Raw genomic sequence first — 24,803 nt, forward strand, 5'->3', positions numbered from 1 at the left:
AATTTTTTGTTTAAAGTTATTCGCTCCTTTTTACTCCGCAAAAGAAGACACCTTATAACGTGGAGCGAATAGCACAGCCTTTTCTCTAGTGTTCGAAAATGATTGCACTGCCTATGGGAGAACGTTGAGTGGCGATGACGTCATTACGTAAACGTTGTCTCCTTCTAAGGGCTCCGAGTGTTGTTAGGAGCGTCTGGTGCGTACATCCGGTGGGCGGGGTCACAAGACTGGTCAATGTTTGGCCGTGGTGTCCGCTCGGTCTGAGGCAGCATCCTGTCATACCGGCCCCATGGCTACGGAGGCTGCAGCCTCCTCCTCCAGTGCCCAGGTGGGAGCGTCTGCAACTTACTGACTGCTGCAGTGCTGAGTGTAGATGACTGGACAGTGCACCGCTGCAGGCGTCTCTAGCATGGCTCCTGTAGATACAGATCCTTCCATAGGCTTATTATTACAGGTCTCCTGTGCTTTATTGTGCGCTGACTGCTGGGCAGAGGGTTGTCTGACTGCAGCAAGTGGCATTTATCATGGAGAGAAAGGTAATACAAGGCACTTACTAATGTATTGTGATTGTCCATATTGCTTCCTTTGCTGGCTGGATTCATTTTTCCACCACATTATACACGGCTCCTTTCCATGGTTATGACCACCCTACAATCCAGCAGCGGTGGTCGTGCTTGCACACTATAGGAAAATGTCAGGACCGTGGGAGTGTGCATAGGCTGGTGCTTTTTCCTAAAGCCGGGATTAGTAACCTCCCAGAATGCTGCATTCACTTCTGTGGGACTTGTGAGAACTGCTGAGTATGTTTGCATGCTGGGAGTTGTAGTTTCACAGCCGCTGGAGTGCCGAAGGTTGCTGATCCCTGTCCTATAGTGTGCAAGCACAACCACCACTGCTGGATTACAAGGCGGTCATAACCCCTGGATATGAGCAGTGTCTAATGTGATGGAAAAGTGAATCCAGCAAAGGAGGCAATATGGAGAATCGCAATACATTAGTAAGTGCCTTGTATTAACTTTCTCTACATTATAAATGCCATTTGCTGAAGTGACACAACCCCTTTACGTGTGTTCACGTGTGGCGGTTATTACGCTACTGATTTTCCACCGTGGATTTGCTGGTAAAAAAAAAAATATTGACTTCTGGTCCGCACGTGTCTGTTTACGCCGCGGATTGCGCCCTTTGCAATACGTAGGATGAATATAGTATGTAACTCGAGCAGATTTTGCTGCTGCGTTTTACATTCTGTGTGGATGTTATTGAATAGGATGGAGCAGCTGTAATATCGACGGCTTGCAGGTAAATAGAGAACAGATCGGTGGGGGTGCCGGCAGTCTACCCCCTGCCAATCTGATATCGTACTCCTGGAAAACCCCTTTAATCTGGCATACATATAGTCACCAATGCCGGCCTCCCACTGCACTGAGGGTCAGCGCCCGCCTTCCAAACGGTCATCTTCCCATTACTGTCACCTCTACACCGCGTGAATAAAACCCTCATGTTTATTATTTCTTTGTATCTTTATTTATTCACCTATTCACTTCCCTTTGCATGATTATAGTAAATATTTTCACCAGGATTGTTAATATTTATCAAACGTACAAGCGAAGCACAATTGTCCTTCCTGTTTAGCTTGGCCTGATCTGTAACCCGATGATCTCACGGTGATGCACTAGAGCTCCTCTGGTTCCCACCGGTTCTGCACCCTTTTAAAATGTTGGTCGTATCGATTACACAGTGTATGTGGCCTGACAGTCACCATTGGGTATTGAAGAAGATGGGTCGGCACTGCGGTTTGCACGTGGTGCATGTGTCCAGGAAAGGCATCCCACTAGTATATAGAGAAGAAGGACCGCCACTCACTGATGATGCTATTATGCCTTGAATAAACGCCTCTTCATATAGTCAAGAAAGTGAGTGCCGGTCCTGCTTCGCTATATACTGGAGTCACCATTGGGGTGATGAAGTGCACTGCCAGATAAAGATTATTTTAAAGGGAACCTGTCACCAGGATTTTGTGCATAGAGCTGGGGACATGGGCTGCTAGATGGCCGCTAGCACATCTGCAATACCCAGTCCCCATAGCTTTTATTGTGTTTAAAAAAACGTTTTGATCCATATGCAAATCAACCTGATATGTGTTCGGAGATGAGTCCAGCGGAATAGAGCCCAGCACCGCCCGGCATCCTCCGAATCTCCTCCTTGCTGGCTGACGTCACAGAGCTGGAGCGCCGAAATCTCGCAATGCGCGAGCTAGCGCATGCGTAGTTTGTTCCCTGTGCTGATGCCAGCACAGGGAATGAACATGATGCCGACACTGCGCATGCGCTAGCTCTGTGACGTCAGCCAGCAAGGAGGAGATTCAGAGGACGCGGGGCGGTGATGGGCTCAGAAAATTGGACTCCTCTCCAGACACAAGACTCCTATCAGGTTCATTTGCATATGGATCGAAGCGTTTTTTTTAACACAATAAAAGCACACAGAGCTATGGGGACTGGGTATTGCAGATGTGCTAGCGGCCATCTAGCAGCCCATGTCCCCAGCTCTATGCACAAAATCCTGGTGACAGGTTCCCTTTAAAGCTGTTGGTTGCAGCAGAGCATGTGACCAAGCCTGTAAACAGGCCAGAGAATGGGACATGGACATGCCTAAGCCAGCACGGAGGACTGGGGAGCAGGTAAGTATGAATCTTCTATTTAATAGCAAATGCACATAATCGGGATTTATGTGCGGACAATCCGCACTGAAATCTGCAGATGTTCGCAGGGAAATCCGTGCGGTCAATCTGCATCAATTGGTGCGGATTAAAATGCGAAATTGCGGATTTTCCTCTCCCTATTGAAGTGAATAGAGAAAATGCAGTCAGGAAAATAAAATAAATTGACAATTCTGCGGATTTTAAAATCCGCTTCGTACGTCAAAATCTGCACAGAAAAAAATTATTTACATGACCTACGGGGTGGATTTACAAATTCGCATGCGATCCTGATCATGTGCATTTAGCCTAAAGGGGTTGTCTCGCTTTAGAAAGTAGCATTTATCATGTAGACAAAGTTATGTGCATAGATTTTGCCTCCTTTGCTGGCTTGATTCTTTTTTCCATCACATTATACACGACTCGTATCCAGGGGATGCGGCCACCGCTGCAGCGCAGATAAGAGGGGGCTGGGACGAGAGCTGCTGCACATGCGTGCCTATGCGTGTTCCCGGCCACCAGAGGCTCGCGCTTTTTCCTATAGTGTGCAAACACGACCACTGCTGCTGGATTTCGGGGTGGATAGCTCCTAAATGGGACAAGCCAAGGCACTCGGCATATACACAAATATAATAGACAAATGTATATCCAAAAATATATCTTTATTGAAATCGATAAAACAAATAGATGCATAAGTTGGCAAAGACAAAGACAACCACATGGAGAGTGCACAAAACACGTCGGGACATCAAGTTATAGCATTACATGTAATGGAGAAGGTGGGATGGAAAAACAAGTATAAATAAACAGTGATGGCCAGTTCGCATTGTTCGCCAGTGAACATATGCAGGCTGCCATCTTTTCTCACAAGTCTGGCGAGGCACAGTTAAGCCCTTACCTGTGCCACGAGCCGGTCTGAAAACAAATGCGGTCACTGGGAGCAGGCAGTTCCGAGAACAGCCCGATGAAGGCCCCCGGTGGCTGTTCTCGGAACTGCCTGCTCCCGCTGACCGCACTTGTTTTCAGACCGGCTCGCGGCACAGGTAAGGGCTTAACTGTGCCTCGCCAGACTTGTGAGAAAAGATGGCAGCCCGCATATGTTCGCATGCGAACTGGACATCACTGTAAATAAATACATAATCAAACCATGTGGCTCCCCCACCTAGATAAAAAAACCATGATTCACATATACATATACACAATACAGACCCGGCTAGTGGCACCTCCTAGAGACCCCTGGGTAGGGGGGCCACATGGTTTGATTATGTATTTATTTATACTCGTTTTTCCATCCCACCTTCTCCATTACATGTAATGCTATAAGTTGACGTCCCGACATGTTTTGTGCACTCTCCATGTGGTTGTGTTTGTCTTTGCCAATTTATGCGTCTTTTTATTTGTTTTATCGATTTCAATAAAGATATATTTTTGGATATACATTTGTCTATTATATTTGTGTATATGCCGAGTGCCTGGGCTCGACCCATCTAGGAGCTATTCATTTTTTTAAAACTTGCATTCTATTCAGAACCGTATTCCGTTTTTGTCTTTCATTGGTCATAATCCCTGGATATGAGCAGTGTATAACGTGATGGGAAAATGAATCAAACCAGCAAAGGCGGCAATATGGATAAATGTGACAACCCCTTTAAAGAGACAGGCTAAATACAGAAAAAGTCTTTATTCCTGGAGAACCCCTTTAAGGCCGAGTTCACACGAACGTGTGTGACCCGTGCCCGTGCTGCGGCCCGTAAATTGCCGGCCGTAATGCACGATCGCCGGCCGTAGGTCAGCCGCAGCGAAACGCGGAACCATTCATTTTAATTGTTCCGCGATCCGCCCGTTCCGCAAAAAGATAGGACGTGGTCTATCTTTTTGCGGAACGGAAGTACGGGACGCAACCCCACGGAAGCACTCCGTAGTGCTTCAGAGGGGTCCCGTTCCGTGCGGCCGTTCCGGATTTGCGGACCCATTGAAGTGAATGGGTCCGCATGTGTGAAGGTTGTCCTATATAAGGGCAGCATAGTACAGTCTGAACTGCTAGCAGCCAAAACAGCACAAGGAAATGTTGTGCTTTTGGCTACCATAAGGTATATACCGGATACATGGTTATTCATGACCACGGTCATCCTAATACTAATGGTATGATCGTTATGCTACGTTAACGGTATGGCACACCATGGCTGTTCATTTGACGGCTTCATATGTACACCAAAGACACAATTGAGCTCCATACAAGTCTACGAGTGCTAAATCACTGCTCGTACAAAGCCGTAATACTACCACGTGCGCAAGGTAATGGTGCAGTATGTGTTTACCCAGTATGCCATGCTGGAAGGAAAAGGGATATATTGTTTTGAACTCGAGTGTATGCAGATATTCTTTGTCTAGGGATTTCTAGAAAGCACTCACTATACTAATTGTTTCCTCTTTTCAGGCATTACTCAATTACTACTGCCAGGAAAAGTACTTTCATCATGTGCAGGCCGCAGCTAATGAATGTCTCAAGGACTACATTAATGATCCGGTATTCCTCTTTTTCCGGGCCTTTGGGATGTTAATGGAAGGTAATATAGTATTTTCCTTAGCTAGTCCTCTTGGTGTGAAGCCTCAGTCATATCAATAATGCTTTAATCTATGCATCGCAGATCAAGTGTCCGAGTCCATCCGAGAACTGGAGATGATAAAAGACAAGGTGGACGTTTCTCTGTGTTCTGTGATGGCTTTGATTTATGTGCACAAGAAGAGTTCGCAACCAGGTAATCATCTCCAATGAATGTGAGGATTAAGGCTAGGTCTACATGACGACATGGATTGTCGTGCGACAGATAGGGCACAACTACACTGCAACATTTGTCGCGCGACAATTTCTATACTGATAGTCTATGGTGTCGCACGGCGACACGACAGTCGCAGAGAAATTCATCTTGAATGGATTTTTTGCGACTGTCGCAGTGCGACACCATAGACTATCATAAAAATTGTCGTGCGACATTGGTGCGACAAAATGTCATCGTGTAGACCTATCCTAATAGTCTTGTACGATACAGTGGAAATGAATGGTATATATACAAATTTTTTTGTATTTGGCTAATTAAAAACAAAACAGCCCCAACCTTGTCCTTGGGCTGTACCTAATATTGCAGCTCATCCCCATTCGGGTGAATTAGGGTCACAATCTATGGACAAATGTGATGCAGATGCACCCCCTCCCCCCCCCCCCCCCCCCCTCAATTCCAGAAACCCTCTTAATCACTTCTGGACCACCCATTGACTATAAACATCTGGGTGGTCCGCACTGAATGCTGCAAGGACATTTCTGAACATTCAGCAGCTTCACAGAGATCATGCGGGAGTGGGGAGCCAGTGACAGCTGGGCTTCCCATAGAGAAGGCAGGGGCATTTTTTCGCCATCTCGGCCTCTATTGCTGTATACACATCACTTCACCGAGCTCTGTAACATAGTACATAAGGCCGAAAAAAGACATCCAGTTCGGCCTGTCATCCTGCAAGTTGATCCAGAGGAAGGCAAACTTTTATCCAGAGGAAACTTTAGGGGAATAAAAAATTCCTTCCCGACTCCAATCAGGCAATCAGAATAACTCCCTGGATCAACGACCCCTCTCTAGTAACTATAGCCTGTATATACAGTTCAGGAAGCGGCAGGCGATTGCCGGCGGCTGGGTATCTGCACTTGCTGCTGGGTCTCGGCAGACCCATATTCACTCTGCAGTGAGGTTAAACAGCCTAGGGGCTTGTAGGACCATATAGGGGTGAGGAGCACAAAGTATAAAAAATAAACAAAAAATCCACAATATGAAAAATAATAATATAAAAAAAAACTCCATGCACCACACAGCAGCTTCTAACTTCCCCCCCAGCAATCATAGACGATGTATCCCCTATATTAAAATGACCATTACGAAAAAGGAGATAGTTGCACTTTGTGCTATATAAAAATGAAAGCCCAAAAAAGAAAATATTTGTTCCTTTTTTTTAAAAAAAAGCTAAAATTATTTGTGTGCAATTATGTTCGCAAAGACTGGTGTTATAAAGGGGGATTCTGGCCAGAAGCATTTATCACTTCGCTCTCAATTCCATCTTTTATTTGAAATGGATAATTATATTTTCTCCTTTGTACAGACAGAGAAGCGATTCAAGACCTGGAAATGCGGATGAAAGAACATCGAAAGTCGGCGTCACCTAGAGCCTTATATTACGCGGGGTTGTTCCTGTGGCACGTGGAGCGCCACGATAAAGCTCGGGAGTATATTGACAGGATGATCAAAATATCAAATGGAGACAGAGATGTAAGTAGCACAACACCCTCATTCATCCGCAGTGGTTTTCAGTAGTCATTTTCTTCATTCTGAAGAAATAACAGCTGAATGTCTTCTGAGGGGAAATAAAACGACGAGGTCTGGTCTTGCAGGGATTGGTTTTGAAAGGGTGGCTGGATCTGACCTGTGGGAGAGAAGCCTACGCCAAAAAAGCTCTGAAGTACTTGGAGGAAGGACTGCACGATGAGATGGATGTGTTTGCTATGATGGGAAAGGTAAGGTGAAGGTAGTATGGGTGACCACTCCTAGTGAATAGTTTCTGATTGATGCAGTTTGAGGGACTCTTCACACTGCGTCTGTCGCATGCACCAGGAAGCTATACCCATAAAAAGGCATATACCACTAAACAATGGCCAAAAAACCCACTCTTTTTGCCTTCGTCAGTGTAATATAAACCTATGGGTCAGTTTAACACATGTTGCGGCACATACAGTAAATGGACACTGCAGACACCGTGTGAAAACTAAATAGTTTTTTGGAAGTTTAACGCTGGGTTCACACGGGCGTTGCGGGAAAAGTTTCGGGTGCGTTGTGGGAACATGCACGATTTTTCCCCGCGAGTGCAAAGCGTTTTAATGCGTTTTGCGCGCGTGAGAAAAATCGGTATGTTTGGTACCCAGACCCGAACCCGGACTTCTTCACAGAAGTTCGGGTTTGGGTTAGGTGTTCTGCAGATTTTATTATTTTCCCTTATTACATGGTTATAAGGGAAAATAATAGCATTCTTCATACAGAATGCTTAGTAAAATTGTAATGGAGGGGTTAAAAAAAAAAATTGAAAAAATTTAACTCACCTTAATTCACTTGTTCGCGCAGCCCGGCTTCTCTTCTTTCTTCTTATTTGAGGAAAAGGACCTGTGGTGACGTCACTGCGCTCATCACATGGTCCATCCCATGCTCCATCACCATGGTGATGGATCATGCGACGGACCATGTGATGAGCGCAGTGACGTCAACACAGGTCCTTTTCCTCCTGGACAGCAAAGAAGAAGACAGAAGAGAAGCCGGGCTGCGCGAACAAGTGGATTAAGGTGAGTTATTTTTTTTTAACCTCTCCAGCCCTATTGTACTATGCATTCTGTATTAAAAATTCTATTATAACCATGTTATAAGGGAAAATAATAATGATCGGGTCCCCATCCCGATCGTCTCCTAGCAACCATGTGTGAAAATCGCACCGCATCCGCACTTGCTTGTGGATGCGATGTGATTTTCACGCAGCCCCATACACTTCTATGGGGCCTGCGTTGCGTGAAAAGCCCACAATATAGAGCATGCTGCGATTTTCACGCAACGCACAAGTAAAGCGTGAAAATCAGTGCGGGTGCAATGCGTTCACCTCACGCATTGCACTGCGGCGGAAATCCCACCCGTGTGAAAGAGGCCTAATACTGATGACCTACAGGGATGTATCCTCAGGCATCAATATCAGATCCTGGCTGCTTACCAAGCACAGCGCTGTCCATTGTATAGTGGCTGTGCTTGGTATTGCAGCTCAGCCCCATTCACTTGAATAGGATTGATGCGTGCGTAGGCCACGTGACCAATGTATGATGATGTCACTGGCCTAGGAAGAGCTGCAGAACTCATAAGAACGTTGTGGCCTCTTCAACAAGACAGCAGATAGGGCGGTGGTGCCTCCGCCGAGCTGATATTGATGGCTTATTAGGATAGCTTCTGGCCACTAATACTGTCAGTGTTATCCAATACATTCCAGAACTGTAAGGGTTACATAGCATCCCGAATCAATATAATGCTATGCGACCCCAGCAGTGCTGGAAGTTCAGGACGGGTGATGCACTGCGGACTCGCAGCGTGACACTCGCTTGTCTGAAAGGGCCCTTACCGTTTTCTCACAGTAGGTATTCTTTAGAACCAGTAAGCCGCTTCCTGTGACGTCACGGAGAATATAATGCACGTGCCTTTTCCTGATTGCAGGCTCACTATTACGAGCTGCGACAGAATTATTCCGGAGCCTTGGAAGCCGTGAACAAAATCCTCGCCAGCGATCCAGGCTTCACCCCGGCTCTCATTAAGAAAATGAAGCTACAACTGGCTCTGCAGGATTGGGAACAGACCGCGGAGACTGCGCTAAGGTTCAGTATGCAGCTTTCACGCCACCGACGTGTCAATTGCTTTGTTTCCAGATCGAGATACTGAGAAGTGTGTGGGCTGGCGGCATTTCAGCTGCTAGGAAAACAGAGAACAGCCGATTATGGAACGAAGTGACTGACTTTGAGACATAGCTGACAATCTTTTGTAGTTGAAACGGTTTTAGGAAGCCCTGTAGGTTTTATGATATTTTTTTTTTATCATCATCACCTTAAACGGGGTACTCTTATCTTAAAGGGGTTCTCCCATCAGGGCAGTTATGGCATATTGATATGCTGTAAATGATTGGTGTAGGTCCCACCTCTCGGATCTGCTCCTTTTTCAAGAATGGGCCCTGCTGTGAATGAGGAGCAAGCTCCGTGGAGCTCCTGGAAATAGCTGAGCGCACTCGCAGTGGGGGGAGAGCATGGCGTGCACATCATTCACAGTGGGGCCCAGAGGTGGGACCTAATGTACACTTATTAGACTTTTATGGTATATGCTATTGATATATGGATATGCCTTAAATGTCTGATATATGTAGGTCCCAACTCCGGATGCAATGCCTTTTTCACTGAAGCCCCAGTCACCTCTATGGGGCCAGGGCTGCGTGAAAAAACGCAGAATATAGACCATGCTGCGATTCTCACACAATGCAGAAATGATGCTTGAAAAACAACAGACCCATTAAAATGAATGGGTCAGGATTCAGTGCGGGTGCTATGCGTTCACTTCATGCATCGCACCCGCGCGGGAAAACTCGCTCGTGTGAAAGGGGCCTAAATGTTTGGCGACTAGGTCAGATCTGTCCCTCGCTCACTTCCAGTAACGGCTTGGCGTCCTCTCCTTTGATGACATGGTTTACACCCCCTGCTAGCCCCTTCCATCCTGGAATGTCTGAGCGCTCAGCTATGCTCTGTGTGTCAGCATTGGCCTTTATCTCCTCTGTCACCCCCATCTTGGTCACTTTGGTCGTTGTCTACTACTTGATTTAGAAGAATGGCTGCCAGGTAACCATCTACGTGCTGGTAATATTTATTGTATATCTAAATCTAGATGACATGCTAGTACTGACACCTCGGACGGCTATGCCACAAATCACATTCAGTCTCCGGAAGCAGAAGTGTAAACCATGTGATTGCCACGTGAGACAGGACGTGCCCCATTGATGCTATTATGTGACTAGGGCAAGCGCGGACCTATGAAACACTCCTGTGGGTCAGGTACTTCAATCACGCCCAATCACTTCTTTTTTGGTGAGCGGACCATCACTTTAATGAGCTGTTATACTATACCACAGATGCCACAACACTATGGCGGATCTGTCACATGACAAACATTGACTTATAATCGGGTCCGTTAGGTTTCCTTCAAGGTATCTGTCTCTTAGACAGGAAAAATAGTGCAGAATTACAGTTACAGAATTGTAAATGTCCACCGGCCGCCCTGGTCTACGCTTAGGTCATTCCTACCTTTGGTTGGACCAATTCCATTAATGTCATATTATAAAATATCAGAGACCATCATCATCAATGTCTCCCTCAAACCGAGAGGTATCATTTCATGGATTGTACCATGAAAAAGTATCGATGGCACGTAGACTGTCTGTCTGACCAGTTCAACCACTGGGACCACCAATAATTTCTAGGGCCATAAGAGTTGTCCCAGTCACTTCAGTGTGTTTCCCGACCAGGTCTCGTGTTGACCATTACCCCACTCAAGTGAACGCGTCTGTGCTGCAGTTGCAACACCTTGCTGGATTAGGCATGACTTGTACATCCACATTTTATGAAGCGATTTACAGATATGCCAGAGTCATGGGTAGCTGTCAGTTTTTTTAGGATTTGTGTAATTCAGCGCTGCCCAACTGGTGGCCCTCGTGTCTGCTGTGCCACCCATGCCCTAAGGGAAGTCAGCTTCATCGGCCGGGAGAATTCATCTATGCCAGTCACTCTGCCCAACCATACAGAATAGCGGGGCGGTCCTCTGACAAATGTCTCTTCCTTTGTAAAAAGGAAACTGTCACAAGGCTGTTTCACACAAGTGTGTGCAGTCTGGAAATCACGCTCCATATGTGTGCGTGATCCTCCGTTCTGGACACTGCATGTCTTGCAGGAGCGCAAAGCATTATACTGATTTATAATGCTGTGTGCCTCTGCATGACCTTACTGCTACAGAACCCTACTGACATAAAGCCGTCACTTTGATTCTGTATCAGTAAGGTTATGCAGAGGCACACAGCATTATAAATCAGTATAATGCCGTGCGCTCACACACGAAGCGTGATTTCCAGACTGCACACGCCCTTATAGTGCCCTAACTGGGGGCAGCAGAACCTGGTGATAGATCCCCTTAGCAAAACGCTAGGTCTCTTGCTTAAAATGACCCAGTCGTTTTGCAAAAATCTGTATTGAATAGCTCCGCCGGGTGCCGGTGGTCTTCATATTCATTAGATCCATATGTTAGAGAGCACGCCCTTAGTTCATAGTTGTTCAGGGCTGCTTGGCAGTGTTTGTCCACTAGGTGGCAGTGTTTTGATGTCATTCATTTTTTTCTTCACCCTGTTGTTCCATATAAATAAATGCAGACAAATGAATACAGTGTATAGATCTGAAGTCAGTCTATAACATGCCCCTAGTACTATAGTACATATGCCACAGGAAGCACACTGTGTGTATACTGAGCCGATGATGTGAAAATGCTCCTGGCATCGACCTTTTTATGCGCAGGCAACGCAATCTCCACATTGTTAATGCTGCAACATAAAATGATTGTATAGAATAGTTGTTGAGACCACTCCAGGAGATAACAGGTTAACCCTTGGACAGTTTCGTCACGATGGTTACAATCTGCTGTGTTGGGGGCGGCTCTCTGCGGTGATGTATCACACACCCACGTATTAAGCATTTACGGTACAATATGGTGTAGAAAGAAGACGTAACGTAATGCTATTTCTACCCGGCCGTACGGTAAGACCATGCCTATTTATCGAGTAAAGTTTCTCTGTCAGTCCATGTTTTACAGATACCGGTGCCACATTATATGGTCGGTAACCAAATGCTCCAAATGTAGGGAAATCCTCTTTCCAACCTTCACCCCCTCACACCTGATCATCTGTCTCCTGGATCAATGTTTCAGAAACTCCCTAAGCCAAGAACCCCTTACTCAGATCACCCGAAGGCATTGATCATCCTCTGTGCTGCACAACATGAGCACCCCCTAGAGACATGGCAAGCACCCCCATGGGGTACACGTACCAGATATTGAAGACCTAGGTCCTATTTTATGCAACAACTGTAGAAGAAGAGTCATGGAGCGCTCAGCCATGTGTTAGGATTCGAGGAACACTATATCTTTTTATGGAGAGTGTCTAATCACCGTGAGGAGTCTCATAGGTCAGGCAACGCTCCTCTGCCATTCTGGGAAGATAGTATGAAAATCAGCTTTTGGCAAGCTCTGCCTCTAATGCTACCAGATATAAGGCAGCTATCATGGCATGACTTGAATAATAACTAAGCCAACATCTCATCTGCAGAAATCTGTTTCGGGGTGATTGCTTTTCATCAGTGCAGAGCAGAGAGTACTGGCTTAAAGGGTTTCTATCACTTCATATCACATATTTAGGTGTCAGACACTAGCGATCCGCTAGTGTCTGCTCTAACAAACCATCCTAATATGATAGGTTTTGGGGCAGCCGTTTTGCTAAAATAACAACTTATATATATATGCTAATGAGCCTCTAGGTGCTATGGGGGCGTCATTAGCACCTAGAGGCTCCGTCTACCTTCCTAAACTGCCGCCGCCCAGCGCGTCCCTCCAGCCCGCCCATCTCCTGCTGAATGCGATCCTCTCCGTGCGCGTCTCTGTTCTGCGCATGCGCAGTGAATGTCTGACCGCTTCCCTGCTCAGACATCTCCACTGCGCCTGTTCCTCGGAGCACTATGATGTCATCGGCGCAGGCGCAGTGGAGATGTCTGAGCAGGGAAGCGGTCAGACATTCACTGCGCATGCGCAGAACAGACGCGCACGGAGAGGATCGCATTCAGCAGGAGATGGGCGGGCTGGAGGGACGCGCTGGGCGGCGGCAGTTTAGGAAGGTAGACGGAGCCTCTAGGTGCTAATGACGCCCCCATAGCACCTAGAGGCTCATTAGCATATATATATAAGTTGTTATTTTAGCAAAACGGCTGCCCCAAAACCTATCATATTAGGATGGTTTGTTAGAGCAGACACTAGCGGATCGCTAGTGTCTGACACCTAAATATGTGATACGAAGTGATAGAAACCCTTTAACTGAGAGGCCTAGGTCTGGATTTGGGGGATTTTATATCTCCTTACGGAGATTGCCTAGACAGCGTGAGGAGACTTTTAGGTCAGGCAACTCTTCTCCGTTATACATTCGTCTGCTGCTGCTAACCAGAATTTATGAACATGAGGCTCTTTCTATACCTTTTTGATCAAAATGTATAATCCCACTTGTCACTTGATGGCATAATTGTAATTTTACGCATCACCAAATGGCGACTGTCGCAAAACAAGGTCTTAGTTTATTTGCTTGTCTGGCATCAGCCGCTTAGAAGAGGACCCGGTGCAATCATGTACCATATGGTGGCCAAATTATATTTTAAAGCCCTTGTCCAAGAGTTTAAGATATTAACCCCTTTGTGCACTTTACCATAGATGTACATTACAGGGGTTAAACTAGGTGCACTGCAGTCAATAACCAAACGCAGTTATAACCATGGTCCAGTGGTCACCTCCAGTGGAGTAATGACGTGCCGTCACAGCTGACCCTTCTCTGCCATGTGGGGGGGAGTCACTAGGCTCCCAATAGACATTAGATTGTCGCAAACCCGTTTTTTTTTGTTATGAGAACTAAAAGCTAATTTATACAGATACAGATGGTGATTACGTTTAAAATTATTAACAAAAATCAAGAGTCTGATTAGATTTTTCCTCATTGACATCATCCGCAGGTCATTTCTTTGGTATATCTGACAGGATACCTGTAACTGATTTGGGGAGTATGAATCATGCAGAGATCAGCAGAAGGCCAAACTTGTGTAGTGTTCATTCTTTTTGCCTTAAAGGGGTTGTCTGCTTTTTTTCTATTGATGACCTGTCCTCTGGATAGGTCATCAATATCAGATTGGCGGGGGGCCGAATCCCAGCACCCCCACAGATCAGCTGTTTAAAGATAAGGACACGCTCCTTCGAGCTCTCCCTTCCCTTCTCTGTTTACCTGCTCTCCATCACAACCGCAGCGGTGAACAGGTGTCATTACAACTATTGCGTCCCCATTCATTTCTCTGGGACGGCTGAGTTGTAATTAAACCCGCTCACCGCTGCAGTTGTGACGGGGAGCTTGTACGAGCGCTGCTTTCTCTTCAAACAGCTGATCGGCAGGGGTGCCGGGAGCTGGCCCACCGCCGATCTGCAGCAGCGTCAAAACAGAACTTTACATTGTGGGAGTGGAGCGGAGCAGCCAGGGAGAGAAGGAGCGGGGAGCCAGCGCCGGGAAGCGGGTGCACAACCCTTTATATGGGGAATAAAAGGTCCCTGCTGTAAGTCCAATATGGCTTTTATGGAGGAGATTGAAGGAATTTTACTATTTTATATAAATAAAGTGTCATTCCTGAATGATGAAAAGCTCTACAACTTTGTTAAAAATACTTTGTATTTCTATTCCTCACTATTTTCAAGATAAGTGTTTGCTGTCAGTGAATGAGAACACTTGCATTTTTTGCATTCAGAAACAGGTAAGGCTGGGTTCACATCACGTTTTATGCCTCCGCCTGACGTACACATTAGGAAAAAAAAGGATACAAAGACACAGCACACCGCGTTCTTGTATCCTGCACAGTCCAGTATCCTTTTTTCATTGGACCGCTATGGTGATCGAATGCCACTGTACGGCATTCAGCCTGAGGCATCCATTTAACAAATACGGTTTTTGTCTACGTTAAAAGGATTGAAAAAAACGTGATGTGAACCCAGCCTAACCTGTACATAGCTAGCTCTTAGCTGAGAAGTGGATACAGTTGTATCCAGTGTAGACAATGCTCTGGAATCCTGACTGATACATTGTAACAAACTACCAGAGAGGATTGTGCAGCAGAATTGCGTAGCTCACAGATCATTGTCTACCGACAAGTGTAAAATTAGTCTTTATTTGGATAAAGAAATGCTACCTGCCCCCTTTGTAATCATTGTAGCCATGTCTCCCCTCATATTTCTCCTCCCCTCCTACCCTTACAGTACATGTATGGAAAGCACTTATATATTCTAGTTCTAGACAACACTTTTATCTTCCAAAAATGTACATAAGTTCTAAACTTTTTTTTTTTTCCAACTTTTTCCTCCAGGTTACTACAGAAGGACAATCATAACCTGGAAGCCATCAGGATGTTGGGTCTTCATTACTTGTGCCGAGAAGGAAATGTTCATGAGGTGAGAGAAGCAGCCGGTCCATCAGGTTTTGACAGGGCCAGGCAGTGTAAACGTCATCACACCTGGCCCTGTCAATCAAAGTGCAGAGGGTGCAGCAGTTGCAGAGAGAGCAGAGCCTCTAGGTGTAATGACCACGCCCCCGTTGCTCCTAGAGGCTCATTTGCATATACCGAAACATCATTTCTCAGCAATGCGGACATATATGAACATGGGACCAACACAGACGCCTTCAGCTGCCAAGTTCACATGTAACAGGTCAGCCAGTGTCATAGGTAGAAATCTGCTGACAGATGCTCTTTAGGTCATAAGTTCGTCCTGGTCCTTAACCCTTAGAGGATCGGGCAATTTTCCGTTTCTGCATTTTCGTTTTTCACTCTTCACCTTCCCAGAGTCATAACTTTTTTTTTTTCCGTTCACATAGCCTTATGAGGGCTTATTTTTTGCGGGACAAGTTGTACTTTTTAATGGCACCATTTACGTTTTTTTATGGCGTTCCCTATGTGGTAAAATTGACCTTGACACTTGTATAGTTTTTCTTGCGTTTTAAAACTGAAAAAAAAGTAAAACGTATAAGTAAAAAAATATACCCATACCTATATAATAAAAAAAAAATCCTCACCATATTCTGTGTGATGTTTTGATCACTTTTTATTAAAAAAAATTGGACAGTTGAAGGGACAAACAAAAATGCCGAATTGGGCCTTTTTCTTCTGTTTCCGCTACACCATTCGCCGTATAGGATTAATATTGTTAGATTTGAATAGTTCGCATGCGACAATATCCATGATGTGTATTTTTTTATTTGTTAAGTATTTTGATTTTGGGGAAAGGGGAGTGATTCAAACTTTTATATTTTTTTTTATATTTTTAATAACTTTTATTACCTTAATTCACTGACTTTTTAGCCATCATTGAACACTTCATTTTCAATATACCAATACAGTGCTGTCACCTAGTGGCCTATATTGGTATATTTTATTAATGCCTACCGAAGTCAGCTTGAGACTTTGGTCTATTAGTATATGGTAACAGGTTCACTGATCTAAGCCGGGGAACACTGTTACTGGAGCAGGAGCACGCCGCTCCCGCTTCTGGACCACTCAGATGCCGCGGTCACATTTCACCACGGCATCTGAGTGGTTAAATGTATTTCATCAGCCATATGGCTGATCGCATACTTCCGCCACTTGAAACAGCAGAAACCTGGCCGCTACGACGCCCTCTGCGGGCGCGATGTTTAAAGATTCGACTTCCACCTTACATAGATGCCGTCGGTCGCGAAGGGGTTAAAAGGCTTATCACAAAATTTAAATGTATCCGCTTTCATACAAGATAAGTGTCTGATCGGTTCAGGTTCTACCGGTACCTCCACGAGCATGAGAAGGGGATCCTGTGTCCTCACATATGAATGGGGCTTGAGACAATTTCTTTAAAGGGGTCGTCCCAACATTTCACTACAGGATAGCGAATAAATGTCTGATTGGTGAGGGTCTGACCACTGGTACTGCCGTCGAGCATGAGAAAGCGGGGTCTTGTGCCCCCCTCTATGAGTGGATCTACAGACCCATTATATGGGGGGGACACAGGAAACACGTGATGATACCGCCAGTCGGATCCTCACCAGTCAGACATTGATCCACTATCCCGTAGTTCAACGTGTGACAAACCCTTTAAAGGAATTGTCCCAATTAGGGTACATGCCTATCGTAGAGGGCGGCCCTGCACTCAGGACCAGAATGGAGAGCCTCTGGCGACCCGGTGCCTCCAAGCAATACACGGAGGGCTGTCCATGTAGTGCTGCCTGTTCCCTTCAGTGCCCGTTACAGGAGAAATGTGTGGCCGCCGCTGAGGAGCGAAGCTGGACCTGATTCCATTTTAAAAAGGTTGTCGTCCTTGGAGAAAATATAAACGCCATATTTTGTCCTTTTTTCCTATCTAAACTTTTAGGCGACTTTCACACTTGCATTGTTAATTCCAGTATTGAAATCCGGCAGAGGATCTCTATACCGGAATTAAACGGATCCGTTTTGATTTTGCACATCAGGAGGCATCCTTTCCGTTAGAATGCGGTTGTATGAAATCAAAACAGAAAAAAAAACCTGATCCATCACTAAATACATTGAAAGTCAATAGGGGATGGATCCAGTTTTTTAGGGTCCTAAAAAAACTCATCAGTCACCATTGACTTACATTGTTTTCAGTGCTGTATCCGTTTTTTTTTTGTTTTTGTTTTTATGACGGAAAACAGCAGCGCAAGTGTGAAAGTAGCCTTACTTTTCACTAGTGCAGCAATTTCATGGAAGCAGTGTGACGGGAGCACTTGACGGCTCTTGTGATGCCCTGTTATCTAATGTGCTGCTTTCCCTCTAGGCGACCACTAAGCTGGGAGATTTAATCAGTGCTTTGGACCGCTTTGAACCCCACAACGCCCACCTGTATTACAGCATGTCACTGGCTTTTAGCAAAATGGTAAGTGGTGGACTTATCTGTAGTATACATTGTATGGGCTTTCTGGGAGATCAGTATTGATGACCTATTCTCTGTGCAGTCATCAATATCAGATTGGTGAGCGTCCAACTCCTGGGACCCCCTGCTGCTCCACCGAACGCTGCAGCCCCTTCACAGCTTACCAGTCACACCTGTGCTTGGTATGGCAGCCCAGGCCCATCACTTCCATTGCAAATAGGCCTTGGGACCAAAAGTGACATCAGTGGCCGAGGAAGAAGCCGCAGCATTGCACTGTGGCCTCTGAAAACAGCTGATCTGCAGGGGGCAACTCCAGCCAACTATATGGAGGATCCCTACTGGCATTGTAGGGATTTCAATCTCTGGTCCTCAGTCTGTCTCCTCCCTATTTGCCTATGGTACAGAACAGAACCACGAGATACAGCTTGGGAGGTTTATTATCAGTGCATTGAAACTAGACAGCTAGAAGTGGCTCGCGCTGTATAAGTTTGGCGCATATTTCCGGACGTGTTAGACACTTTTCCTTACAGTGCTTTTTGGCTGACTTAGTTTACACCTGTATTTTCCAGCAGAATAATGGCACATGCCATTAACCCTTTGCCACCACAGTTAGTTTTGGCTTTTATGTGATATATGTTTTTTAGTTTTCGCCTCTGCCTTCCAAGAGCCATAGATTTTAACGTTTTTTTCCATCAGCGTAGGACGAGTTGTGATGTTCAGGGGCACCCTTTTTGGGGTACAGTTAAAGGGGTTGTGCAGTGTCAGGATATTGATGACCTATCCTCAGGACAGGTCTTCAATGTCAGATTGGTGGTGGTCCGACCACTGGCATCAGCTGTTTGAAGAGGTCACGGCACTTGTGTGAGCGTTGCGTCCTCTTCAGTGCACGCCATCTCCCTTCTAGTGACGGTACCGGGCAATTACGACTGCTCCTGCCATATACTTGAATGGGGCGAGCAGTTGTAATCGCACCGCCGCTATAATCTAGATAGTCTCCTAGTCATTGTCGAGCTGTGCTCCTAAATGTATATAGTACCTGAGAGAAAACAGTTCTATAACACGTAATTGTGGAAATATCAAGTCCTGTCTTTTCGTTTCTGCCCTAGTGTGAACGTAACCAGCTCATCCTTCAGCAAACCCAAACCATGGTGGAACGTGCAGTCAATTTGGCCCCTCATGATGCCACATTTGCCACAGAGCTCGGCTACCAGCTTGTCCTACAAGGCCGGGTTAAGGAAGCATTAAAGTGGTACAAAGCGGCAATGAGTCTCGATGAGTCCAGCGTCTCCGCACTTACTGGTGAGAAGTTACTGGCCTCAGACTTGGTTTGACTCTTTTCCTGACTTAGCTAGGACGTGCCACCTTATTCTCATGGTCATCTCAATTTGACCTTTAAAGAGATTCTCGGGAACTTAAAGGGGTTGGCCCATCTTAGACATTGGTGGCATATAGTTAGAACCCGCACCTATCTTTAGAACGGGTCCTCCAAAGTAAAGAGTGTACCGGGCAATCATGGGGTTGGCCTTTATTAATTTCTATGGGAGTCCTGAAAATAGCCGAGTGCCGGCTCAGCTATTTCCACAACTCCCATAGAGGCGGCCATGCATGTGCAGCATGTTCACCATTCATTTCTATGGGACTTCCAAAAATAGCCGAACGCGCTTGCTTGGCTGTTTTCAGTACTCCCATAGAAGTTAATGGAGAGCATTGTGTGCTCTCCTTTGCTTTGAAATCCCTGTTGTAGAGATAAGTGCTGCACCCAAAGGTGGGGCCCTCACCTGTCTGATGTTAGTTGCATATCCCAGCCATATGCCACCAGTGTGTGAGATGGGCCAGCCCCTTTAAGTATTGATGGAGATAAGTCATCAGTATCAGATCGTAGGCGTTAGACTTCCGGCACGCCAGCCAATCGGCTCTGTGCAGGAGCGATGTTGGTAGAACAGACACCGTAACTGCAGAGCTTCATACGTTATGTAATCCACGTGCCTGGTTACTGCAGCGCTGCTCCCATTCAAGTTGAATCTACTTTCACACTCGCGTTTTGGCTTTCCGTTTGTGAGATCCGTTCAGGGCTCTCACAAGCGGTCCAAAACGGATCAGTTTGCATTCTAATGCATTCTGAATGGGAAAGGATCCGCTCAGAATGCATCAGTTTGCATGAGTTCCGTCTGCATTCCGCTTTGGAGACTGCTTGCAGCGTTTTGGTGTCCGTCTGATGTAACTGAGCCAAACTGATCCGTCCTGGCACACAATGTAAGTCAATAGGGACGGATCCGTTTTCACTGACACAATCTGGCACAATAGAAAACGGATCCGTCCTCCATTGACTTTCAATGGTGTTCAAGATTGATCCGTCTTGGCTATGTTACAGATAATACAAACTGATCTGTTCTCTAACAGATGCAGACGGTTGTATTATCTGAACGGATCTGTCCATGACGGATCCGCACAAAACGCGAGTGTGAAAGTAGCCTAACATGGACAAATTATATAGTTTTTAAATAAAAACTTCTTTTGGGGTTATGTCTACAGTAGGAAACAACATGTCAAGCTGGCCATACATCTAAGGCTGAGTTCACATTACGTTTTTTGCCCCACGTTTAACATATACATTGGGGGGAGGCAATAGCATAGTACACCACACTTTTCCGTCCTGCAGATTCCAACCAAAAATGTATATGTTAACACATACTTTTTTTATTTATTTATTTTATAATGGAACTCTTTGGTGTCATCTGTTTAACTGATACGGACAAAAACGTGATTTGAACATAGCCTAAGATAAATGTGGACCGCGTGTCACGGATGGTGTTGCAGGAAACAATAAGTAACAAATAAAGATCCGACTGACTTGATCCAAAACTAAGGAACAAAAGGGTGAGACCTATTAAAGCCCTAGAGCTCTCCCTCACTGCTCAGCCCATGCAAAGATCTCAATGATAGAAAGTTGCATGTCCACGTACCTTAGACTGAGTGACACCTGCAAACCCTATAATAGTGAGGGGACACGACCACCGGCTCCCTGCACTAAATACGGAGGGAGTCAGCGTCACCTAGAATCAAGTCAACAGGAAAACACAATACAGAAATAGACTTATCTTGAGGAACCAGCAGTAGCAACTTCAAGCAGTGAAACCAATTCAGGAAGTAGTATAAACCGCAAAGTGAGGCAGTATGGGAGGTGATATATAGGGAGGCAATCACTGCTAATAGATGACAGCTGGGAGAGGGAGAAGAGATGTCAAAGGGAAAGCAAAACAAAAGAACATCATGCAGGAGGTACTGAAGAACGTCTGTCAGAACTTCTCAAAGATCTGGCGGTGACACCGCGCCTGCCAATTTCGACAGGACTGGCAGACCATGGAATGTGTAGGGGTTTCTGTCAAAAGTGCTTTCCCCCACTTCCTGTCCAAGACACATGCCCCCTCCTGGGCAGACCTGCGAAGGAAATCATACTTACCTGCTTCCTGACCATGGCTCCCGGCTCCTGTGCTTTCCGGCCTCCCCTGCTCCATTTGGGTCCCTGGATGTAAACTTCCAGTTTGACCTGCTACACTTGCTTCATGACAAATGGTCATGTGACGCAAGGGGAGTAGCTCACCACTGCAGCCAGCAATTGGCTGCAGCAGTGTCATACCAAAATTTACATCTAGAGACCCTAGCAGAGCAGCGGAGTCTGTGGAGCACATGAAGCAGGTAAGTATCCTTCGCTGGTCTGCCTAGGAGGGGGTTTTTGCTAATCCCCTCCCCCTCAAATGTGCACAACTCCTTTAAAGGGGGTTCTGCATTGGGCTAGTCTTTTGGAGGGTCCCCTGAGTGTAACCTCATTACAGGGTGTCCTGCTCTTTAGACCCCAGGCTGATGAGGTTTAACTTGCGGAAGAATACGCCATAAAGTGTTTAGATCAGCTGCAGCGCCACCGCAGGCCAAATGAAGCATGATACAGATGTGAACAAAACCTAACATATTGGATTAGTGCATTTGTACTTTATACCCTGAAAGAAATGCCTGGGACAGTCTGGAAAATGTGCTGCTATTTCAGGCTCCTTTTTCCATTCCAGTAAGGAGTCAGACTTTCCATGGCACACGAGTGTCGCTTCATTATGGAAAACAGAGAAGCAGCAACCAATCTTTTTGCACATGCAGAAAATCTGCATGAAATCCACCCCGAAACTGCACAAAAAATGCACATAAATCTGCACTGTTTATTGTGTTTTTGGTGCATTTTTTCATGTGTGAATTTCTCCAATGCTTACCCTTCCATTGACAAGGGTGAAATCTGCACAAGAAAAACAGTTCACATGCTGCACATTTCTAAATCCGTACAGCAGGTCAATTTCCGCACCTACATGAGATTTGTCTACACTCTTTGCTGGGACTGTATTACACTGTGGTTTTTCCACACGAAAATCTGTAGGAAAAAAAATGCTCGTAATCCGCATAGTGTGCAGGCGGCCTTAGTAGTATATGAACTGAGCCGCTTTTTAACGACTTGTGGGAAGTAACCTGTTTTGCAATGTTTTGTAGGTATTATTCGATGTCAGGTGCTGGAGGGACAACTACAAGATGCTGATCAGCAGCTGGAATTTCTGATGGAGATTCAGCAGTCTATTGGAAAGTCTGGGGTGAGTCAGAAGTAAGGCCTTCAGAGCAAAGCATCTCAGCTCTTTAGATCCACGTCAGTGGACTATGTGGGGTGTAATCTCTGCCTACAGAACTAGCGTTAGGCGCACTACACAACTAACATAGCTGTTCTAATAAATCTACTCCATAGCGTTGGTGGATGTCACATCTGCATTTCTTTCATTCTTTTTGCCGGGACACATTCCTGAATTTATAATCACTCCTCCCTGGTGTATTGTAGCAGTATGATCAGGCGCTGACCCACTGCTGCTCCATCTCCTCTCTCCTGCAGTGAGGTAACCTGCAGCTGCATCCCCCTCCTCACTACCTAGTATTTCCTGTATTTGGAGAGTGAAGAGGAAGGAAACTACAGGCTGCTGAGATTTGAGAAAGATGGCATTTGCTCTGATATGATCCAAAGTTTCAAATGTTTCCACAAAGGGGTCAGTATTAGGGGTGCAGAAGTAGGGCCTAAGGGGCCCAAGAAACTCGTTGCCACGTCAAAAAAATAATAATCCAACAGTGTTATAAACGGTAGATGACAAATGGGAGGCCTGGTAAGCAGTGATGGCTAACCTCTGGCACTCCAGCTGTGGTGAAACTACGACTCCCAGCATGCTCCATTAATTTCTATGGAGTTCTGAGAACAGCCAAGCAAGTTTTGATCTTGGGATTTGTAGTTTGACCACAGCTGGAGTGCCGTATTAGGGCCCAGGAGCTTCAACTTACACCTCAGTGTTCATATATTCTACAGATTTATGTAGAAAGTTTCTACCCCTTTGGTACGGTGCATAAATTTCCGTTACTTGAGCCGACGCAATATTCTAAGCAAAAAGTTGTGGTCTCAAAAACTAGATTTTTGTACTTACCGTAAAATCTGTTTCTCTTCCGTTCATTGGGGGACACAGGCTTGACCATGGGTATAGCTGTTGCCGCTAGGAGGCGGACACTAAGCACACAGAGTGTAAGCTCCTTCCCTTCAGCTATAACCTTCCTACAGGGACAAAGCTAAATCAGTGCAATAGCAGTAGAAGAAGCAATACCAAAAAACAAACCCAGAGCCACACAGGCCTGAAAAGGCCCCTAAACAAAAAAAAAATGGGTGGGAGTGGTGTCCCCCAATGAACGGAAGAGAAACAGATTTTACGGTAAGTAGAAAAATCTAGTTTTCTCATCCGTATCATTGGGGGACACAGGCTTGACCATGGGACGTTACAGAGCAGTCCCCAAGGGTGGGCATAACAAGCAACCCTCTCATCAATCAGAGAACCGCCGTCTGCAAACTGTACGCCCCAGAGAAGCGTCAGAAAACGCAAAGGTGTGCACTCTAAAAGTTGGAAAAAGTGTGCAAAGACGACCAGGTAGCCGCCTTGCATACCTGAAGGGCCGAAGCCCTGTGATGCACCACCCAAGAGGCCCCCACTGCCCGAGCCGAATGAGCAGTCACCCGGAAGGGTGGGACCCGGTTCTTAACGCGGTACGCTTCCATAATGGCCAAAGAAATCCATTGGTAAATGGAAGACTTCGACGCTGCCAGCTTTTGTCTCGGACCCGTTTGCCGGAAATATGCCGTCTGGGACAGATATTGAGGAAAATTGTGGAGTCCGCACACCTTAATATGGTGGTGGGTGCTCGCAGAGGACTTCAGTCGTAGAATATATAGAGATAATCCACGGCACACCAATGTCTTTTGCTTTGCAAATTTATTATTGGTACAAAAATATTCATAAATTTTGTCAATATATGACTGGTCGCGCCATCATAGTAATGTAAGCATAAATCACATATCTTTGTAGGCCGTAATGTGTCCCAACGTTTCGGTCCTGTCAAAGACCTTTCTCAAGGGATCTGTAAATGAATATAACGGTTTAATTTGCGTCTACATTTGGCGACCATAATATAGTATTGACATGTGGTGAAGGAGGAAACGATATGGAATTCGGCGAATTGCACACATACATATATATGTGTGCATGCGTACATCTGCACACACACACATACAGGGAGTGCAGAATTATTAGGCAAGTTGTATTTTTGAGGATTAATTTTATTATTGAACAACAACCATGTTCTCAATGAACCCAAAAAACTCATTAATATCAAAGCTGAATATTTTTGGAAGTAGTTTTTAGTTTGTT

The 24,803-nt window shown here is 45.6% G+C and overlaps 1 protein-coding gene across 1 annotated transcript in view; it reads left to right on the top strand.

Moving 5' to 3' along the window:
• The first annotated feature begins 205 nt into the window (after window positions 1-205).
• TTC21B (tetratricopeptide repeat domain 21B) overlaps window positions 206-24,803 on the top strand; it is a 91,624-nt gene continuing 67,026 nt past the window's right edge. Inside the window, exons 1-10 of the mRNA XM_040440285.1 lie at window positions 206-328; window positions 5,133-5,262; window positions 5,344-5,454; window positions 6,839-7,005; window positions 7,128-7,250; window positions 8,974-9,131; window positions 15,492-15,576; window positions 17,947-18,045; window positions 19,149-19,341; window positions 22,570-22,667. Of these exons, the coding sequence (XP_040296219.1) occupies window positions 290-328; window positions 5,133-5,262; window positions 5,344-5,454; window positions 6,839-7,005; window positions 7,128-7,250; window positions 8,974-9,131; window positions 15,492-15,576; window positions 17,947-18,045; window positions 19,149-19,341; window positions 22,570-22,667 (1,203 nt within the window). The 5' untranslated portion in view covers window positions 206-289. The remainder of the gene's footprint in view (window positions 329-5,132; window positions 5,263-5,343; window positions 5,455-6,838; window positions 7,006-7,127; window positions 7,251-8,973; window positions 9,132-15,491; window positions 15,577-17,946; window positions 18,046-19,148; window positions 19,342-22,569; window positions 22,668-24,803) is intronic.

The sequence above is a fragment of the Bufo bufo genome, chromosome 7 (genome assembly GCF_905171765.1).
Source record: "Bufo bufo chromosome 7, aBufBuf1.1, whole genome shotgun sequence".
NCBI lineage: Eukaryota > Metazoa > Chordata > Amphibia > Anura > Bufonidae > Bufo > Bufo bufo.